This window comes from Arthrobotrys flagrans, assembly GCF_004000055.1.
Source record: "Arthrobotrys flagrans strain CBS H-5679 chromosome Unknown unitig_15, whole genome shotgun sequence".
NCBI classification, from domain to species: domain Eukaryota; kingdom Fungi; phylum Ascomycota; class Orbiliomycetes; order Orbiliales; family Orbiliaceae; genus Arthrobotrys; species Arthrobotrys flagrans.
Window position 1 is genome coordinate 2,220,483 of NW_027137545.1, and position 17,719 is coordinate 2,238,201.

Here is a 17,719-nt window from a genome sequence, read left to right on the forward strand (position 1 = left end):
CTAGGCAAGGTGTTCACGCTTGGAAGTCAACCTTATCTGACGGTTTATCTAGAGATCATCATTGTCACTTAATATCACCTGTTTGAGCAGATACCAGGGCATCCCCCTTCTAACCGGGCCGTCAGCTTGCTCCACCTATCCGCCACGCTAGCCACCCTCTCGAAGTCGAGGCCTCCCTCGACTCGAAGCTTGTGCGACCCGAACTAGATCTTCGTCCAAATCCGTAAATACCACAAAGTCAACGCAATCCGAGAAATGGTCCCGAAATCCTCGACGAGATCATACTCCCTACCTTCCCTATAGTCACCGCCTTTATACCTTAAAAAGCCTCCCCGCTCTGCATAAAAAATTTACTTCCACTCTGCCGAAACCTCGAATATCCCTCCTTGAACTGTTAAAATACCGATGGATATCCACATACGCCCTCAACACAAAACATCCCCGAACTTCCACTCTACTTTTCCAAAACCCTTAATGCCACATAAACCCCCTCAAACAAAACAACAACCTCAAAATGCAAACCCGAGAGCTAAAATAAGGCCCGTCCGATGGAATAAAAAGGGGTTTATGTATACTCAAAAGTAATGAATCGGAATGAACACCAAACCGGTGAAGAGAAGAAACATGAGAACCTTAGCGATCGTTGTATCGAACGGGTCGTAGATGGGCGGTGTATTGATAAACATTCCTTCGGAGTGATATTGCGGGAGTGCCCCTTCCGCGCTGTCGGTATCGAGGCGTTGATATCTGTAGTGTGCGAACTTTGGCTCGTTTGGGGGTTCGGAATTACTCATGGCTTGGGATTGTGGTGTCTAATTCGGTATTGTCTGTGTTTTTGAGGGAAGAGGGAATCGGTTTCCGGGGCTTATATTGATCTTATGATTGATTTGAAGAAATATATACCGGGGTTTGATATGGGAGTATGCATATATAAGAAAAGTATATATTTTGTCACCGAACTAGGAGCTTGCGATTCTGAAACCCATATGTACGATAAATCCACCGGTTTAGTAATGTACTCGCTTGCTAAGTAGTAGATCCAGACCTATCTAGCAGGCCAGATGTCTACTATCTCAGAAAACCCGTATAAGAGAGTTGACCTAGCGATAGAACACAAAACCAAATTGAACTTCTTGAGCGTTTTCTTGGGGGAATAGATCTATAAAGGCGTTGAAGCTGATGGATATTCTTGCCTACGATACTAGAGCACATAACTTAGGGCTTGTCTTGCAATATAAACGTCGAGACTAGTAGGCATTCTAATCAAAATTATTATTTAGAACAAGGTCGTACCATCTCTTCCCTTCCTTTTTCTTCCATATCTCTCACCACATCCCTATCAACACCACGATCGAAGGTATGTACCGTATCAACGCCCATGTCCAAAGCATCATTGCACCAATATTAAACCATATTTATATTGACCACTTAAAACTACAAAGTTTCCTTGGTTTTGGATAGTCTGGAGGTCAGGTTTCTTGACACATACAGATATGTGTACCATCAACGAATACGTCTCCAGCACAGGTTGCTGCCACAACGTGGACGTTTTCAGCAGGTGCGCAAAGGCCACAAAAGAAGGACAAGTCCGGTGCGATTCGACCTACATCGCCAAACCTTCTTCGTTGGACAACAAACGTTGCGAACATTGTGAAATCAATGAAAAGAACGAGGCTTCTCAAGGTTGGTACATGTTTGATACTTTATCTTCTGAATCAGCTTCTAGATGATATACTAATAGCAGCATTATATACTCCAGATCCAAAACTAAAGCCAAATAGGGCGAAGGATCTCTTCAACAAACTTCTACGTCCTGAAAGTAAACCCCGACGTATTGAGTCCGAACGTTCCAAGCGGAGGTTTGAACTACATGTCGATCATCATCGTCGTATCGGGTCCGAACCTTTCAGGCGGGCTTCTTCATTCGGGAGTTCTCCACCGAAGTTGCAAGAGAGAAACCTTATGGACAACGGGAGATGGAAGGGTCAGGGGATAAGAAAGAAGCGACCCAAGCCCGGGAAAAAGGATCGTATCGAGTACGATGACGTCTGTGTTGATTATCGGACTATGGAGCTTGACCACGGAGAATCAAAAGAAAACAAGCAGCCAAAATAGCGTTCAAGCATGATGTCGGTTGCTATTATTTTTTCGCGTGGCAGATGGCGGGGGTTTCTAATTTACGAGCCAATTGCAACATCGATATATTGTTTTCTTCGGCGGGATCTATGACATGGAAATCGTTTCTCTCCGATATCTTCCATACTCTTCCTATCGGTATCTTCTTTCTTACTTGCTCTTTACTACCCTCTTCTTCTTTACTCTTTTTTGGTCCCTCCCGATTGTAAAATCGGTTTGTCAGTTTTTGTTAGAGCTCCTTTGTCGCTTATACGGGAATATGTAATATCGTTTTAGGTTTCTATCCTTCAGACTATTTAATATTTTGTGTCGGTAGTTTCGAATTCATCTATTTGAGGGTTCTTTTTCGACTAGGTCTGGGTACGAGACAAGTTCTTTTTGCAGATATCGCGTGCATGCGATACCCCATGCTAGACTGTCTCAGAAAGATGTCGAGTTTCCGGATTAAAATTTATCGCATTACCCTGGAAAAAAAAGGCTCATATCTGACATATCACTTGGACCTAGATCTCAAGAATTTAACCTTGAATTCAATCGATCCCTCCAAATATCCAAACCAGACCATGGACGACATTTAATCTATACCCACACCTCTAATATAATGCTTGACACCTCTAAATCCAATCGACGATCTACTCTACAATGTGTACCCGAAAGGTCAAAAAGTGCTTTTACTGCAAATACTTCGGTGTCGTCGAAATAAGTTACTGTCCTGGGAAGAACGCAAATCCATTCGGTGCCTGCTTGGGATGGTACTCCGAACGGTCATGGTATATTAAGTGTCCCGCTTGCTGTCGTGAATGGCGTCCGCCAGGGTCTCTTCTTTCTAACGTCCAACAGACTCCTAGTTCGGGCTGTGGGGATACAGGCTGTGATAATTGTGATCCTGCAGCTGATGGTGATGATCTCGATCTAGGGTCTGGCGAGGCTACAACTGAGTGGTCTCCTCTGGGTTGGGGTTAGTTAGATTAATTCGTATGGTTTGAGTATATGGACTTGCGGGGGAAACTCGGGGACTTTGGAATTTAGAGCAGGTTTAAAGATATTCGAGTGCTGCTCCGTGCGTGCTATGATGACTAATTTCTAAATCTATATACGAACGTTTGAAGAGTCAAGGATAAATATTAGCGCTATAATTAATAAACTTGTTTCGTCGTGGGCCAAGTATTTTTAGTTTGCGAGGCAGCTAGGCGCATATCCAACCATGGGACCAGATCAAGCCTAGGATATATATTCGGCCTAGATTAACATACGGACAGTTGCAAGTTAATATTCTCAAATCTGGAGGTAATGAAGCTAGTTACGTACGGATTTTGAGTATTCTTGGATGATGAAGCTATATGATTTCGTTAGATGGAAATAATATACTAATAAAGATATCCTGGATTGAAACTTTCAGATCGCACAGGTAAGTCTATGTTTATATATAAAGTTTGCTTTACCCGTAATTACTTTACGCTGCCCCTTATAGTCCAGTCTTGTCCCTAAGCCTTGGGCCCTTATTTTTCGGGGGTTAGGGCTTCGTTTAATTATAAGATAAGATCAGTAAACCTCCGAAATACAAGGAAATCTATAAGAGCAAAAGAAAGGGTAAAACTTAGGCCGTTACACGGCCTCGAACTATGCGACAGCTGTTGCTGTTTCGGGAAAAGCCGCATCGCATATCCGAGTATTTAGGCATTGAGGGGATACATGCATCATGCACGCATTGTAGTGCGAATCAATTGCGAAAAAAGAACAAAAGTATATTATGAGATACTAAGAAGAATTATATCGTCCTAGTGAAACCCCACGCGTGGGGAGTTTTGCATTACATTGCATGAAGGGAAAGAAAAGTTGACAAGAAGGTGACGTTGATGTTGATGCTTTCCTGCTGCCTTGATACCGAGGATAAAAACTTTTCATTGTGGGGGTTATGTATCTCATTTGTATCTCTTCCCCGCTTCATCTCACGGGGGTGCCCGTGGAAATGCTCATCTATACGATCCTAAATTTCCCGAGGTTTAGGTTATACTCGGGGAGGACCGTATATCTCGTAGACGGAAATCCCTCAAACCGTGCTTACGAAGCTGTGTAACACCCCACCTCAGTTTACCCTGCAGAAGTTCGGGATGGAATCATTCTCGACGGGTGCTTGATGCTCTAGGTATGGGGGTTACGATACGGACCGAGGTAACTTCCTTTTGGCCGTAGCTAGTTCGAGTGTTAGAAGGACCCTCTGATCTGGAAACTTGACTGCCGATATGGATCTTGAAGTCCTCGAAGACGTTCGTACTGTTGAATTGATCTTCTGGACGTGAAAATAAGAATATCAATGAGCGGTAGTGGTCCCAAAGAGGAGAAATTGTCTTGTCAACATTTCAAACCTGCCACTTGGCGGTTCCCAATCCTCGAGGCCTCATGAAGGGTATACTATCCCACAACTGTGGAAAACTCTCGAAATATTCTTTATAGTGACTAAATTGTCCTACTCTATCATCGTATCTACAATATCTCAATGACCGCTAGGCGTCGGAATTTCGAAATATTTCCCCATATCACGTCATCTCTTCACCCCAAGTAAGGCGTATATTACTAGTACTGTTGAGGCCACTCCGCAAAAGTTTTCCATCCCCTATTAGAAGCACGGTTCACGGCAGTTTATTCCAACGACCCTGTTCGATTTCGAAAATTCCAAACGATAGCCTCCGAGTACTATAAAATCGAATTTCGCGACGAGGGGGACTCGATCGAGAGCCTGGGGGAAAATCCGGGGAAAACAATTCTGTCGACATGCGATATCGACGAGAAGACTGCCTACGCGACCGACGGATGACGCCAAAGCACCGTTCTGGACGGAGCATACCTCGACACGATTAGCCCTCGGACTTTCTTCGAATATTTACACTAAGTCAGACGAAGATTTCATAAAGCCGGGCAGAAATAGATTTTACTTCAACGTTTCAAAAAAAGTCTACAGAGTTCCGGCCATGCGCGACATTGAACCAACAGTCAATGTGCATAACTATCACATCTCTTGGAATAACATGTCATTATAAGGCATAGAATTGCGATATTAATCTAGAATCGACATGAAGGTTATCAAGATTCTACATGTCTGCACTCTAGGCCACTATCGCGAGCAACCAACCGGGAAACGACGACGACGACGACGACGACGGTCTATTACATACCTCATGGATCAATCGTTGCATCAGCCCATACTAATCGTGCGATACACATGCTCTTCGAACTCTAACCTGCGAACTTGGGATGTTCTCAAAATAAATCGTCGGACCCGAAACATACACCTCATTTTCGACAATTATTGGGGCAGGTTCGTGTTTGGAATAACATTTCGCCGTCGGATGAGAGCCATATCCTTGTGAATTATGGCTCAAAGTCCAGAGCTCATGATGCAACAAAGTTATTTAATCCATCGTGGCTTTTTGTCCGATCAATGGACCTCACAAATTCAAAAAAACCTTCGCCCGGTATTGATCCAAAGTCGACTCCCAAATTTCCTAGATTACAAATCTTTTCAATCAAAAAGGATCCCCATGACACAAAGAGATCATTTTAGTCATGTGTAAGCAGAGGATAAAAGAGTGCCTTGGTTGCAATACTACCAGATTCTATGGGTGGGTGACTTGCAAGGACGATGACCCGAATTACTTTTTCAAGTGCAAAAATTTAGATCGGGATACCTACAAAACAACAGCGTACTATTGTTGCCAATGCCGCAAAGCTGCAGAAGTCGAAGAAGTAGTCTGCATTTGCGACAAAGAGGATCCTAAGTGGTCATATAACAGGCTTTTGGAGTCGCTGTTGATCTCAGACGCTGAGCTTGAACTCAACCCACAGGCATCTCGTAATGAGCCTAGCTTAGAGTCATCAAGTAACCAGTCTAACTCATAGTCTGGCTCATAGTCGTCGTCTAGTAATGAGCCCGAGCCGCAGTCGTTTCGCAATGAGCCTAGCCCACATGCACAGTCGTTTTTTAACCAGCCCAGCCCACAGTCGTCTCGTAACCAGTCGTTTCTTAACCAGTCGTTTTTTAACCAGTCCGGCCCACAATCATCTCGTAACCAGTCTAGTCCACAGTCGCCTCGTAAACGGTCCACCCCGTGGAATCGTAACCGGTTTAGCCCATACTAGTGCTCGGAGTATATCATATCGGTGCTACTGCCTGGGTCTCGGGGTGTATACTTATATATATAGATCTATTCTGAGGTCCCTGAAAGAAAAAGCATATATAGAATTCGAGGATAGAAATGTTGGTGGGCTTTATGGCTCCCTGTTCCCTATTCTGACCCGTATTTCCTTTGTCCCACGACGGTATTATGCTGTAGGCAAATCAATATCAACTGCATGTGTAATATTGGTATGCTTTTTCTGGCTAGCGCCACGCTAATGACTTCTATTAAATACACGCTCTCTTATCCATAAGGCTGCATATATGTCATCCTTTTTGCCATTGACATCCGTTTCCATGATGTGATAGGCAATCGTCGCACATATAGCCCTGACATCTGCTGCAATGTTGCAATTGCCGACAGCCACAGGAAAACTTTTTGCAGGCTTCGCAGTTGAAGGATTTGTTCATCGCTCGTCGCTGTAGTAGGCATATATGCCGAGAGCAATAAAGACACTTTTCGGTTTCGAGTTTAAGGCACTCTGGATGGTTGTAATGCCGGTTATCATGCCATTTGCATTGTGAAGTTCGACATAAGGTAGTTGCGAATTCAGATGGGATCCGGGCCGGAGTTGAAGGTGCTAGAATTTTGTTAGCGCTTGTTTCTTTGGCTGGGAAATAATATTAAGATTTGGGTGACCTACTTGGATGTTGAGATTTCGAGGTCTTGTTACTTTCTTTGACACAATCCGGGCAGAGATAGGTCTCGCAAATCTCACACGACGACTCGAATCGGCACTTCGGACAGATCTCGATCTGTAAGTTTTTTTTGCAACTACCACACTGTACCCTTTCTCTAACGCATAGCATAAATATCGAATGATGAGTGCTTTCGCATTTCCCAACATCTGTCTCGAAATTCCTGATAAAGAATTGAACGCCAATTTGGCTAACTAGCCGGTGTCCGTTCTCTGGACTTTCATCGAGTAGTACCTGAATTCCATCTATGTCCCATATTCTTAGTTTGTGAATCTGCTCTGCCGGGCATTTCGATTTGCTGCGTTCCTGATTTATGCCATTGAAGTAGTTGACTTCTTCTATGTGGGCTTCCGATGTCTTTTTGAAGAGCTTGTAAAGAAGCTGGAGATTGACGTTCCAGCAGTGTCGAAGGGATAAAGTGGTAATATTTTGGAGTTTTCTGAGAAGGTGGCCTACATCACCAGCGTCGATGTTTGTGCCGTCTAGGATTAAGGAGGTAAGGGTTTCGAACGCGCCGATGTTGTACAATCTCGAATTCAGTTTCAGGAAATCGCGGTCTCCAGCTGATACATCGATAATAACGAATTCTCGGCCCCCAACATACCCTTCCCGCGAACTCGGAGGTACGCCTAATGATAATCTTCGTATTCTGGGATCAGGATTAGGGTAGTCGACTTGGCGGGTTGATAGGCGATTGAGCAGCCAGGCCCATCTGCCCTTATCTTGGATATTTGCCTGATGTAATTTGCAGGTATTTCGGAGATTGATTATGTCCTCGATATCAAGATAGCTGGATATTCCTTGCGCAGTCGGATACGGTGATTCGAACACTCGTTCGAGGAAATCCGAAAGCGGCGCAGGCGCAGGATAAGTCGAAGGTGGAGAACCGATGGAGCTTGCATTAGGACTGGAAACGCCAGCTATTGTCAACGACAATAGTGGTTGGTTCCCTTCCTTCATGTCTGATATTGATGAAATGGCAGGGAGAAGATTGGAGCAATATGGCGTGCTGGATGCAGGTATGTCGCAATGATTTGTAAGCCCTGTCAAAGTGCAACAAACGGTGAGAAACTACGTCGCCCTTTTCAAACCATTTAAAAATTATTTTTCATTGCAGAAATCTATCTTGACATTTTGTATGATCTGGCACGAGATTTTATGGAATTTAGGAGGGATATTTCGGGACTATTTTATATGCGCCGTTGTGTTTGAAGCAACGAAAACGGTAGAAAGTATCGTCCCACGTTTAAGTACTGCAAGTTCGACCGGGGACGGTGCGCAGATGTGGGGCCTGGTTCGACTCGATCAGGAAAACTCGAGCTCCCCAAAAGATGCAAATTTGCTTCCTATCGCTGTATGCCTACGGGGTTTTCGAGCGCCACCGCCTCATCTGCGGAAAGTTTCCCAGGTATTCCCAAGCAAGCAATATTATTTATAAATTTAATTCGGTTCTCCCGAACCGAAGGTGACAAGTGGGACGAGGGCACGGGCAATACCCCAGGGCTCAGTTCTAGACTGGGCGGCCCTTGCTTACTTGCCTGATGCTTTCGTGGGATTACGCGACGACACATATAGTAATGCAGCTGTGCATCAGTTGAAGCAATATTTCTCCTCATTAAGGCCATGGGAGGGGAAGGGTATCCAATCGGTTGGGCCTTGTATTTACCCCAAAATCATCCGATCAACGTGTTCAGCATATCCAACCTAAAACGTGGCTGTCGATAGTTGATAGTTGATGGCGTCTTTTGAAATGCCATTACTATTGCTCAGTGATCTCATCAATGATTCCTAATCTCGTGAATGACTTGCCACTTAAAATTCAGTATACCGCGGTAACCGAAATACTGTGCCGTAAGTGATTCCCTTAATGGCGTCACACAGGCGTATTCCCATCGTAGAGAAGCGTACGTTGTAGAGATGCCACTTGACTAAACGTGGGGTGCTATAAGGCTAATTGTACGCATTTTGGTGTTTCTGGCAAGCAGTTCATCGGACCTGAGCGACATGATTCTGAAGCCATGACTGGTGGGGTAGAAAAAAATGCTTATTAAACTCAAGGTTATTCGCGGCTGAGAATAGGTGTCCTGCGCACGCGACCCAGAAAGAATTGGCCCTATTGACTAAGCCTAAAGCGATGAAGCTTTGTCGATACCCCTTGCTACTACCATTCGTGGTAGGTAAACTGAAACTTGCAGGTTCGAAATGGGAAGACTATTCCAAACTCCCACTTTCGAGAACACTTGATCGCTTTAACTACACGAAAACGGAATATAATTAGCTAATTAGTGCCGCATAGTCCAGCAGCCTAGTGGACCCCGATGAACAGAATCTGCTAACTCTATTATCGGTGGGGGTGGGGTTTAACGATACATTCCAACAAGCAGGGTTCTTGATATCCTGTGGCCTCGACTTTGTCCGAGGAGTAAAGCTAAAGGCAATGGAATTCGAACGGTCTTCTTTCGCTAGAAAGGCCAAAGCTTTTTACAGAATCGGTTCAAATAAACGACGGGTGGTTGATTGGACGGCTGAGATATCTAAATATTCCGCAAAACCAAGAAGTGGGTCCCATAGAATATTCACTTACCTTCCCTGAAGTTCGATGTCTATCGATTCGCGTAACCGATGCCATATCTCAGATATCGTAATTAAGTCTAGATTGTTGTCGACAGCGGGCCAACTGTCCATTTTATACATATGCGTCCCAGCCCTTGAAACCCATGCAATACCCAGATCTTTGGCGCGAAGCCTTGACCGAACTTTAATATTTCTCCTATCACGAACTGAAAATATCTTGCATCATTGAGGGGTCGTTGTCCGTATACTCGTGACGAGGGTGAAATCATCAAATGGCCAATCCAAAGGCTGCATTTCATGGTGGTGCAATTGTGGAGAATTATGCTGTCATAACTACAGGAAGCTAACCAAATTGGTCCTCGAGTATTAGCCTTAATCGATGAAGCCACAAATGTGGCGAGTGTAGCTGCATACAAAAAGCTTAGCTTTTTTATTTCTAGAACGTTACTACGATCCATCGAACTAATAGTTCAATTGTTTCAGTCCTCAGAGCAAGCGATCTTGGTTTGTATTCATAATTCAAAGACCGGCGTTCCAATGTTCTCGCCCAACAGTGACTGGAAGCGACTCATGTCACACAACAGTTAGTAGCACAAGACCAAGATAGAAATCCTGTCGACAACACAACATTAAAGTCAGAAATCCAACAAAGTTGGTTTCGTCGTCTGTGTTGTCTGGTACGGACAGGACGAGTTCGAAGTCGAATGTTGTCAAGCCTGCGCCCGCTATGACCCGAGTAATTATCACATGCAGTCAGCATAGGCTGGGAGTTGTTTTCAAGGTCTTCAATATGAGAGGTCTCAACTTTAATCAGCCCCAACTCGGAGGTAATATATGACCTACGTAGTATACATTGTCACTGCGTGCATAGAATTGTGTTGCGGATGATATGAGAAGCTGGTTAGATCTTAGCACATAAGCTTAGAGTCTAGGATATGAGGCTGAAAGCTCCCGAGACAAACACCGTATCCGTTGGTCCTTAAAATTTTATTATCACGATTAGAAGAGCTAGAATTTTCTACTGGAATGTAGACTAAACGTGCGAGCGCAAAGAATTTTAGCTTGGGCATCGCCGGCTACCCAGTTTGAATCAGTCAGCATAAGCACCGAATCGAGAATACCATGTCCAGCGCTAACCAAAACTGGGGGCGGGCTTACCCCGTCCCTTCTCGAAATAGAAAGAGGCGAAGTCCCCAAACCTGTCCAACAGGCCAAAAGCAGTTATCCAACCTGCCACTTTTCCTTCTTTAATCGCCCATGGCTTTTGGTAGTGATGTACAGCCCTGCGAGGCTCTTTTGGGGTACTATACTCTCGCCTGCCACGCTATACTAAACAAATCGGACGGATCTAACAGTTTGTATGTTCCATGGCTCGGCCCGGATTCTCTGATTCCTTGATTGTGACTTTTGTTTCGCTTACAGACATCCTGTCAAGCCGGCCCAGAGTTGCCGTGCCTTCTGGGCGAATTCTTGATGTCAGACTGACTTTCAGCTATCGGCCCGTTGTAGTAAAGCGCTGTACAGGATTAAGTCAATCAATAGTGTATGCACGTTGGAGGCAGTGCTGACCGAAGCTCAAAGGATTTTTGATATGATAATGTAATGCCTTGAAGCTATAGCTATCTAGCTGTACTACGAGGTTCACGATCTGTTTTGTGTATATATAGAACCGGTATCAGGCTCCTTAGTTGGCCCTTTTTTCGTATCGATATCATCATCACAACCAACAACAGCAATACAAAAGCATCTTCACTTCTCAATTACCAATTTAATCAGTCCACTTCTTCAATTTTTCGTTGATATTTTCAATTCCTTGAACCAAAAAAAAAATAACCTTAAATCTTCAAAATGTTCGCCTCAAAGACCATCACCATCTTCGCCGCTGCTTTGGCCGCTCTCTACTCCACCGTCTCCGCAGCTCCTACTCCAACCAAGAATGAAGTCGCCGCCCGCCAGGTTGCTCCTGCCGGTGCCACTCACTCCGTCGTCGTCGGCCGCGGTGGTCTCCGCTTCGATCCCGAAAACATCGTCGCCGAACCCGGTGACATTGTCGAATTCCACTTCCTCCCACGCAACCACTCCGTCGCTCAATCCAACTTTGCTAACCCATGTCAGCCAATTGGCGCCACTGCATTCTTCTCCGGCTTCATCCCTAGCCCAGCCGGACAAAGCCCCGATGTCTTCCAGATCACTATTGAAGACAGGAATCCAATTTGGTTCTACTGCTCGCAGACTGCTGGAAGCCACTGCCAGAGCGGTATGAGCGGTGTTATCAACCAGAACTTCGATTCTAACGAGTTCACTCTTGCTAAGTACAAGGGTAAGGCTGCTGAGCTTGGTGGTGTTTCCGGTTCTCCTGAGATTGTTGGTAATGGTGGAAACCTCAACGCTCGCGTCGTTCCTAACCCCAACCCATACAGCGGATTCTAAATTGGTTGGGTTTAGTATACTTGGCTAGTGGTAAGGGGTTGGTGGCCGAGATGAGATAAGAGGGGCTCGGAAAAGGATATGGCAAATATGCATAGCATCTGGCGTTTTTCTTCTTTTATGGGGCGCTTATTTTAGACATTCTTTCACTGTATTTACCGCACTAGCTTTTGTTTTTCTTACCTAGGATGATGATTTGGACACTCTCTTCGTTCCTCATGTCATATGAATGAAAGGTACAAAATATATATGAGAACAATCTCTGGATTTGCATCTCCCTAATAATTGCCTACACTTAAGAGACTTAACTTGTTTCGTTTAGATATTTCTTGATTCTAATCAAAAAGAGTACTCGAGTTACTAGATATATCCAAATCTGACCCTCCGATATTATACTAATCAACCAAACGCCGAATTAGGCCCCGAAGGATCAGACCTTTGAGGCTTCGGCGGTTCCTCGAGCTTGTCGCCCGCCTGGTCTTCCCCAGCGTTCTCAACCTCGGTAGAAGGATTCGGGGGTACCTGTCTCAAAAACATCGCCGGAATACCCAAAGACGGCTGCTGTTGTTGCAGCTGCAGAGCTCGATTCGGATGCTGAACAATAACAGGTGCACTTGGCCCCGGAGGGGTCATTCCTTCTCTAGGGTTATTATTATCTCCCTCCGGTGGACCTATCTCTATCTCCGGAAGATTCCACCCAGTACCCGGTTCCAATTCATCATCTGCCAATACATCTGCAGCATTAAGCTCATCCGCTAGATTTCTATTAACCGGTCTTCTCCTTCTTTAGTTTCTCATTATTCTAGACCTGACATCCACGTCGTTTTCAAAGTTGCCGATGTTAACTTGATTATTTCGACGAGCCCCTGCTAACACAAGCCTTCGAGCTGGGTTTAGTTGGCTATCGTTTCCTAATATATTAATCTATATCACACGTCGATTCGCAATTTCATTCTGACATTGTAATTGATCCACCCTATGTTGATACCTTTGTTGAGCAAGTGCGTTTGCAATCTAATCCTCCCTGGATCTTGATTAAGCGCACTCTCAACGTCTTCGTCAATCCATAAAGAATTCGGCCTGAGGTTATAATCCCGAACCTGCTGGATCGGTGTAGTAGGTAGTGGTCCGAACGAATTTATTAGCTACTGTTGAGCATGACTATTAATTATCGGCCCCATATAATTATAACTCTCTTGAAAAAAACAACGGAGCTCCATCTCTTCTCAAAAACTCCATGAACAGGTCTCCCTGTCTTTGTGTCAATTGATCCGCTGTTACGGAAACACCGAGTCCATGTCGTTCTTTAAATTTTAGAAACGCAATGGTCATGCACTCCTGCTAAGAACTTTCTGCAGAAGGAATCGAATCCAATTCTCACCAGCCTTGATAGTCGGCTGCCAATCAAACTCCAACACTCTAACCATCATATTATTCCCGTAACTCGTCCGCCATCTATTCCCATCCGCCCAAACTACTGCTCCAATCCTTTCACCCCCTTCCCCTCGAACATTTTCATCCCACATTCTCCATGCGTGAGACTCCTCACCATCGACGACTTTGAAGTGGGTGATCTGTCCTAGAGGACCGAAGAAAATCTCTTGACTGTTTTCAATGTTATAATACCTTCCGATCATGACTAGTTGCGGATCTATACAATGTGGACCGGCACCCGTTGGGTTGGGGCTTAGAGAAAAGGCAATGGCGGGTGGAGGGTGAGCATTGTAGCCTGTGTTTATACCTCCAGTGGTAGAACGGAGGGCGATGGAAATGACCGTATTGGGATTTCCATCCACTGGTGGAATACGATTGCAGGCTTGGTCGTCGTAGGCTCTATATTATGGAGCTCGACCTTGGCCGTATACGTAGTTATCAAAGGCCATTTCGAAGCTACCTAGGACGAGGCCTGGGAGGGTGGAGAGGAGGTATAACGTCGCAATTGAGATTAATGTGGACTTCATTGTTGTGGCTCCACTTACGGTATAACGAAATATAGGAGCCTCACAACTAAGTACCATGGCTCGACTTTTGCATGTATGCGCTCCCATTATGAAACGGATTCCCAACGCATGTTCTACGCGCGGTATTTTCACCCCCCTGTTGACTGTGCGAGACCGTCGAGATATCTTGAATACAAGGCTTTGGGATACCAAAACCAACGGTGGCCTGATTGAAAATCCACAATGTGAATACCAGTAATGTATATACAACGGAGGAATATGACCTCCATACCAATGGCTACCTAAGTTAGTAAGTAGATGATAATACCAAAGACCAGAGAACAAAGAAAGAAAGAAAAGGCGCCCGCTAACCCACCATAAATAAATGGCCATAAAACGCCCATCTAATCCATAATACACATATACAAAACCCACAAAAAATGACAATGCTTTTCACTTCTTCCCCTTTTTCTTCCTCTTCCCCCCTCCTCCAGCATTATTATTGTTATTAGGCGCAGGCCCAACCTTGACCTTCCCACCCTTATCAACATAAGCCTCCAACCCCGCCGCCTCCAATGCCTCCCCATTAACCACCTCCCTCGCCTCCAACTCTCTCAAAATCTTTTGATTCTCTGTATTCCCTTCCATTAAATTCCTAATGCATAGTGTTGCATGTTGTTGAATATCTACCCCCACCAAAGAACGTTAGCACCTACTTTTAAGATATATAAAGGGGAGGAGAGAAAGACTTACATGGATTCTCCTCATCGATACCAAAACATCCTAACACCGCAACAACGCCGCCAACCTTCCTAACCTCATCCTGCGTAACTTTACTCTTATATACCAACAAACTGATCAACTGCACGAGTGTCCGTTTGATCAACGGCCATCTAAACTCCACCGGATCATTGCACTCCATCCCAACTCCATCATCCTCATCTTCCTCATCCTCAACTTCACCTTCCACATACCCACTTCCCTCATTCTTCCTCATTCTATCCCTCTCCCTTTCCTTTTCCCTCTCTTTCTCCTTAGCACCAGTTCGAGGCACATACTCCACAAAACACTTAAGTACCTCCACAATCTCCTCCACACATTTCGTTTCCCTCAAATATACCCTCCCCACACCTTGTTCAGCAAATAACATCAACAATTCGAGTAACTGTATCAACCCTTCATAATGTAACTCAACATCATATATCGTTATTCCCGCAACGCTGGTAATACTTCTTCCATCTTCTGTCGGTATCTCCGTTATCTCTAGTACCCTCTCACCTGCCCCTGTCCCGGGTTTCCTAGAGTTCTTTCCTGGGTTATTAGGATTATTGGGAGATGATGTAGCGGAGTAACCCATCGCCTTTCCGATCTTTGTAACCATATCTCTAACCGCGGGTCCGAGTTGGCCTTTGAATACTTTGACGGCAAGGAAGTTTACGATTTCGGGGGTGGCTTCGGAATGGTCTATATCGACTTCTGTTGCTGCGTCGTCGTTTTCTGGGCCTCCGTTATTTCCACCCGTAGCTTCTCCGGTAAGAGTATGAATATCATCAACCTTCGGTGGCCCCAAATCAGATCGCAGCGCAGCCGTAAACTCAGCCGTAAATTCATCCATCTCACTTTCATCCTCCACTACACTCGTATTCTGTCCTTCTTCCGCGACTTCAGGAGGTGGAGGAGGAGGACGACTAACCCAATCCTTCCCAGCAGATTCCTCTAATTTTCCATCGTAGTTTATAAACACCCCTGGATCGGAAATAGTCGGTAAAGCAGCGGGTGCGTATATAGTATGCAACAACCTCAATATAACAGCTTGTGGAGGGGTAATGGCGTGGATACCCTCGAACTGGTAGTTTCGACAGTCGACGTATTCTTTGAGGGTTTCGAAGAGGTAGGTTATCAGACCGTTGTGGAGGATTGTTTCCATTATTTCTAGGCTGTTTGGTGGATTGGTATCTTTCTGTTTATAAGGAAGAAGGGAATTCGGGAGGGATACTAACATCAACTCAAAGTATATATGATCGTCAATCTCATGCCAGGCATCCACAAACATTAGCAGTCCAGCCATAAGCCCGATCCCCGCTTCAGCCGCCAACATCATCTTACACCTCATCAACTGTCTAGCCGGATCAGTCCCGTCGATATCCGTAATACTCCCATGGATAATAAGCAGTAACGGCAGCATCTCTTTCGCATTCAATATAGTCGGTAACATCGTTACGAAGCTTAATTTCGCCGCCCCACCGCTACCACCAGCTGAACCATTGGGATTTGGTGAGGAAGGTGGGGATTTTAGAGATTCTTGGAGTTGGAGTTCTTTTATCGGGTCGGATGAGGGCTTGGATGAGGAGGAGGGGGAAGGTGAGAGCGCGGCGTCCTTTTGGTATTGTTTTACTGCTTTTCGTTTCGCGGCTTCGAGGAGACGGGTGGAGCCTGGTACGAATAGGTGCATCCATAATGACATTTTGCGTTTTTCGTTCCCTGAGATGAGGTTATTCAGAAACTGCAGACATGTAATAAGTACCTTGTGATCTATTCCCCCCACTTCATTAGCACCCTCTCCACCATCGTGTAAAAAGGGAGGGAATAAATAGACTTACAACTCTCCTTCTCAGCATGCTTTACACAAATCTCACATAACCGTCTAACCTCCTCCTCAAATTTACTCTCCGCCGCCAAATCCTGTCCCCTCTCCTTCGTCGCCAATAAATTCCTCCCAAGGATAACTAGTTCCCAAACCTTCGGCAGAAGGTACATCTTATCTCTCCGATCTTTACACGTACACGTCTGCTCCCCAACCCCATTAACCCTCTTCCCCGCTCCTACCGTTCCGTTCCCTCCAGCATTCCCACCAACAGTACTAACACCACCACCAGGTATCCCACCCCCTCCCACCCCACCACCACCATCAAAATGATGTTCACACCCGCCCAACTCATCATTCCCACTTCTCAACGTCTCGGTCATAGCGGTCCATACTCTTGCGTTAAATGCTAGAACTTCTCTAGCTTCGGAACTGGTTTGGGTACGCTTTACTATAGCGCGGAGTTCATCGTCGCCTAACTTTTCTTTGTCGGGGGAGAGGACGCCGGGGTGGGTGAAGGAGGCTTGGATGCTGAAGAGGACGGCGAGGAGGAGTTCGGGGAGGTATTGGAGTTGGGTCATCTTTTGGTTTTTTTTTTTTTGGTCTGAAGGAGGTCGTGTGGGGATCTGGTTGTTGGATGTGGGGTTGGGAGCTTGAGCTCCGGGTTTTTGGGGAGGAAAGGAGCAGTAGGTTGAATGAATGACAGGTCGATTGGTAAGAAAGAAAGAAAGAAGAACCGGCGATTAACCGCGCGGTGGAAGCCGGAGTTAACCAGTACCAGAGACGTTCGATGGTAGTGCCGGGTGGAGATGATGAAAAGAGTGAGGGACGCTTAGGGCAGGCTAAAATTTTGTGTTTCCCGCCAGCCTTACCGTTGCTTACATAATACTACCAACAATACTAGACTATGATTATAATGGCCGGGGTAGATAAAAGTAGATTTTAGGGTTGAGAAAAGAAGTGAACACTTTTATACGGCCAGATTATAGTAACAAAACTAGAAAGCGCCGGATATTTAAGTGAGTAGTTATAATACATAATCCGATAATACATTCCCCCTTCGAGATATCATAAAATATACCTCTAGAATAAATCCAAAAAAGACCAAGCCTTTCTTGCTCCAAAGAACACCAAAAGCTCTAACCAAAAAAGACTCTCATTCCGCGTAAGTACGATAGAGGAATG

At 45.1% G+C, this 17,719-nt stretch overlaps 4 protein-coding genes across 4 annotated transcripts; 1 reads left to right on the forward strand and 3 right to left on the reverse strand.

The window, feature by feature from the left end:
• Positions 1 to 6,717: 6,717 nt before the first annotated feature.
• DFL_000570 (uncharacterized protein) lies at positions 6,718 to 7,969 on the reverse strand (the record flags this gene model as incomplete). Its single annotated transcript, XM_067634997.1, has 3 exons — positions 6,718 to 6,891; positions 6,955 to 7,158; positions 7,244 to 7,969. The coding sequence occupies 3 exons, from the start codon at positions 7,967 to 7,969 to the stop codon at positions 6,718 to 6,720; spliced, it is 1,104 nt and encodes a 367-aa protein (XP_067495111.1).
• A 3,462-nt stretch (positions 7,970 to 11,431) lies between these two features.
• On the forward strand, positions 11,432 to 12,013 carry DFL_000571 (uncharacterized protein; the record flags this gene model as incomplete). The annotated part of the gene is made up of 1 exon (XM_067635008.1): positions 11,432 to 12,013. The coding sequence occupies one exon, from the start codon at positions 11,432 to 11,434 to the stop codon at positions 12,011 to 12,013; it is 582 nt and encodes a 193-aa protein (XP_067495112.1).
• A 396-nt stretch (positions 12,014 to 12,409) lies between these two features.
• Positions 12,410 to 13,971, reverse strand: DFL_000572 (uncharacterized protein; the record flags this gene model as incomplete). The annotated part of the gene is made up of 3 exons (XM_067635020.1): positions 12,410 to 12,765; positions 13,392 to 13,805; positions 13,905 to 13,971. The coding sequence occupies 3 exons, from the start codon at positions 13,969 to 13,971 to the stop codon at positions 12,410 to 12,412; spliced, it is 837 nt and encodes a 278-aa protein (XP_067495113.1).
• A 432-nt stretch (positions 13,972 to 14,403) lies between these two features.
• On the reverse strand, positions 14,404 to 17,115 carry DFL_000573 (uncharacterized protein; the record flags this gene model as incomplete). The annotated part of the gene is made up of 4 exons (XM_067635034.1): positions 14,404 to 14,636; positions 14,704 to 15,887; positions 15,951 to 16,482; positions 16,551 to 17,115. The coding sequence occupies 4 exons, from the start codon at positions 17,113 to 17,115 to the stop codon at positions 14,404 to 14,406; spliced, it is 2,514 nt and encodes an 837-aa protein (XP_067495114.1).
• Between the last annotated feature and the right edge of the window lie 604 nt (positions 17,116 to 17,719).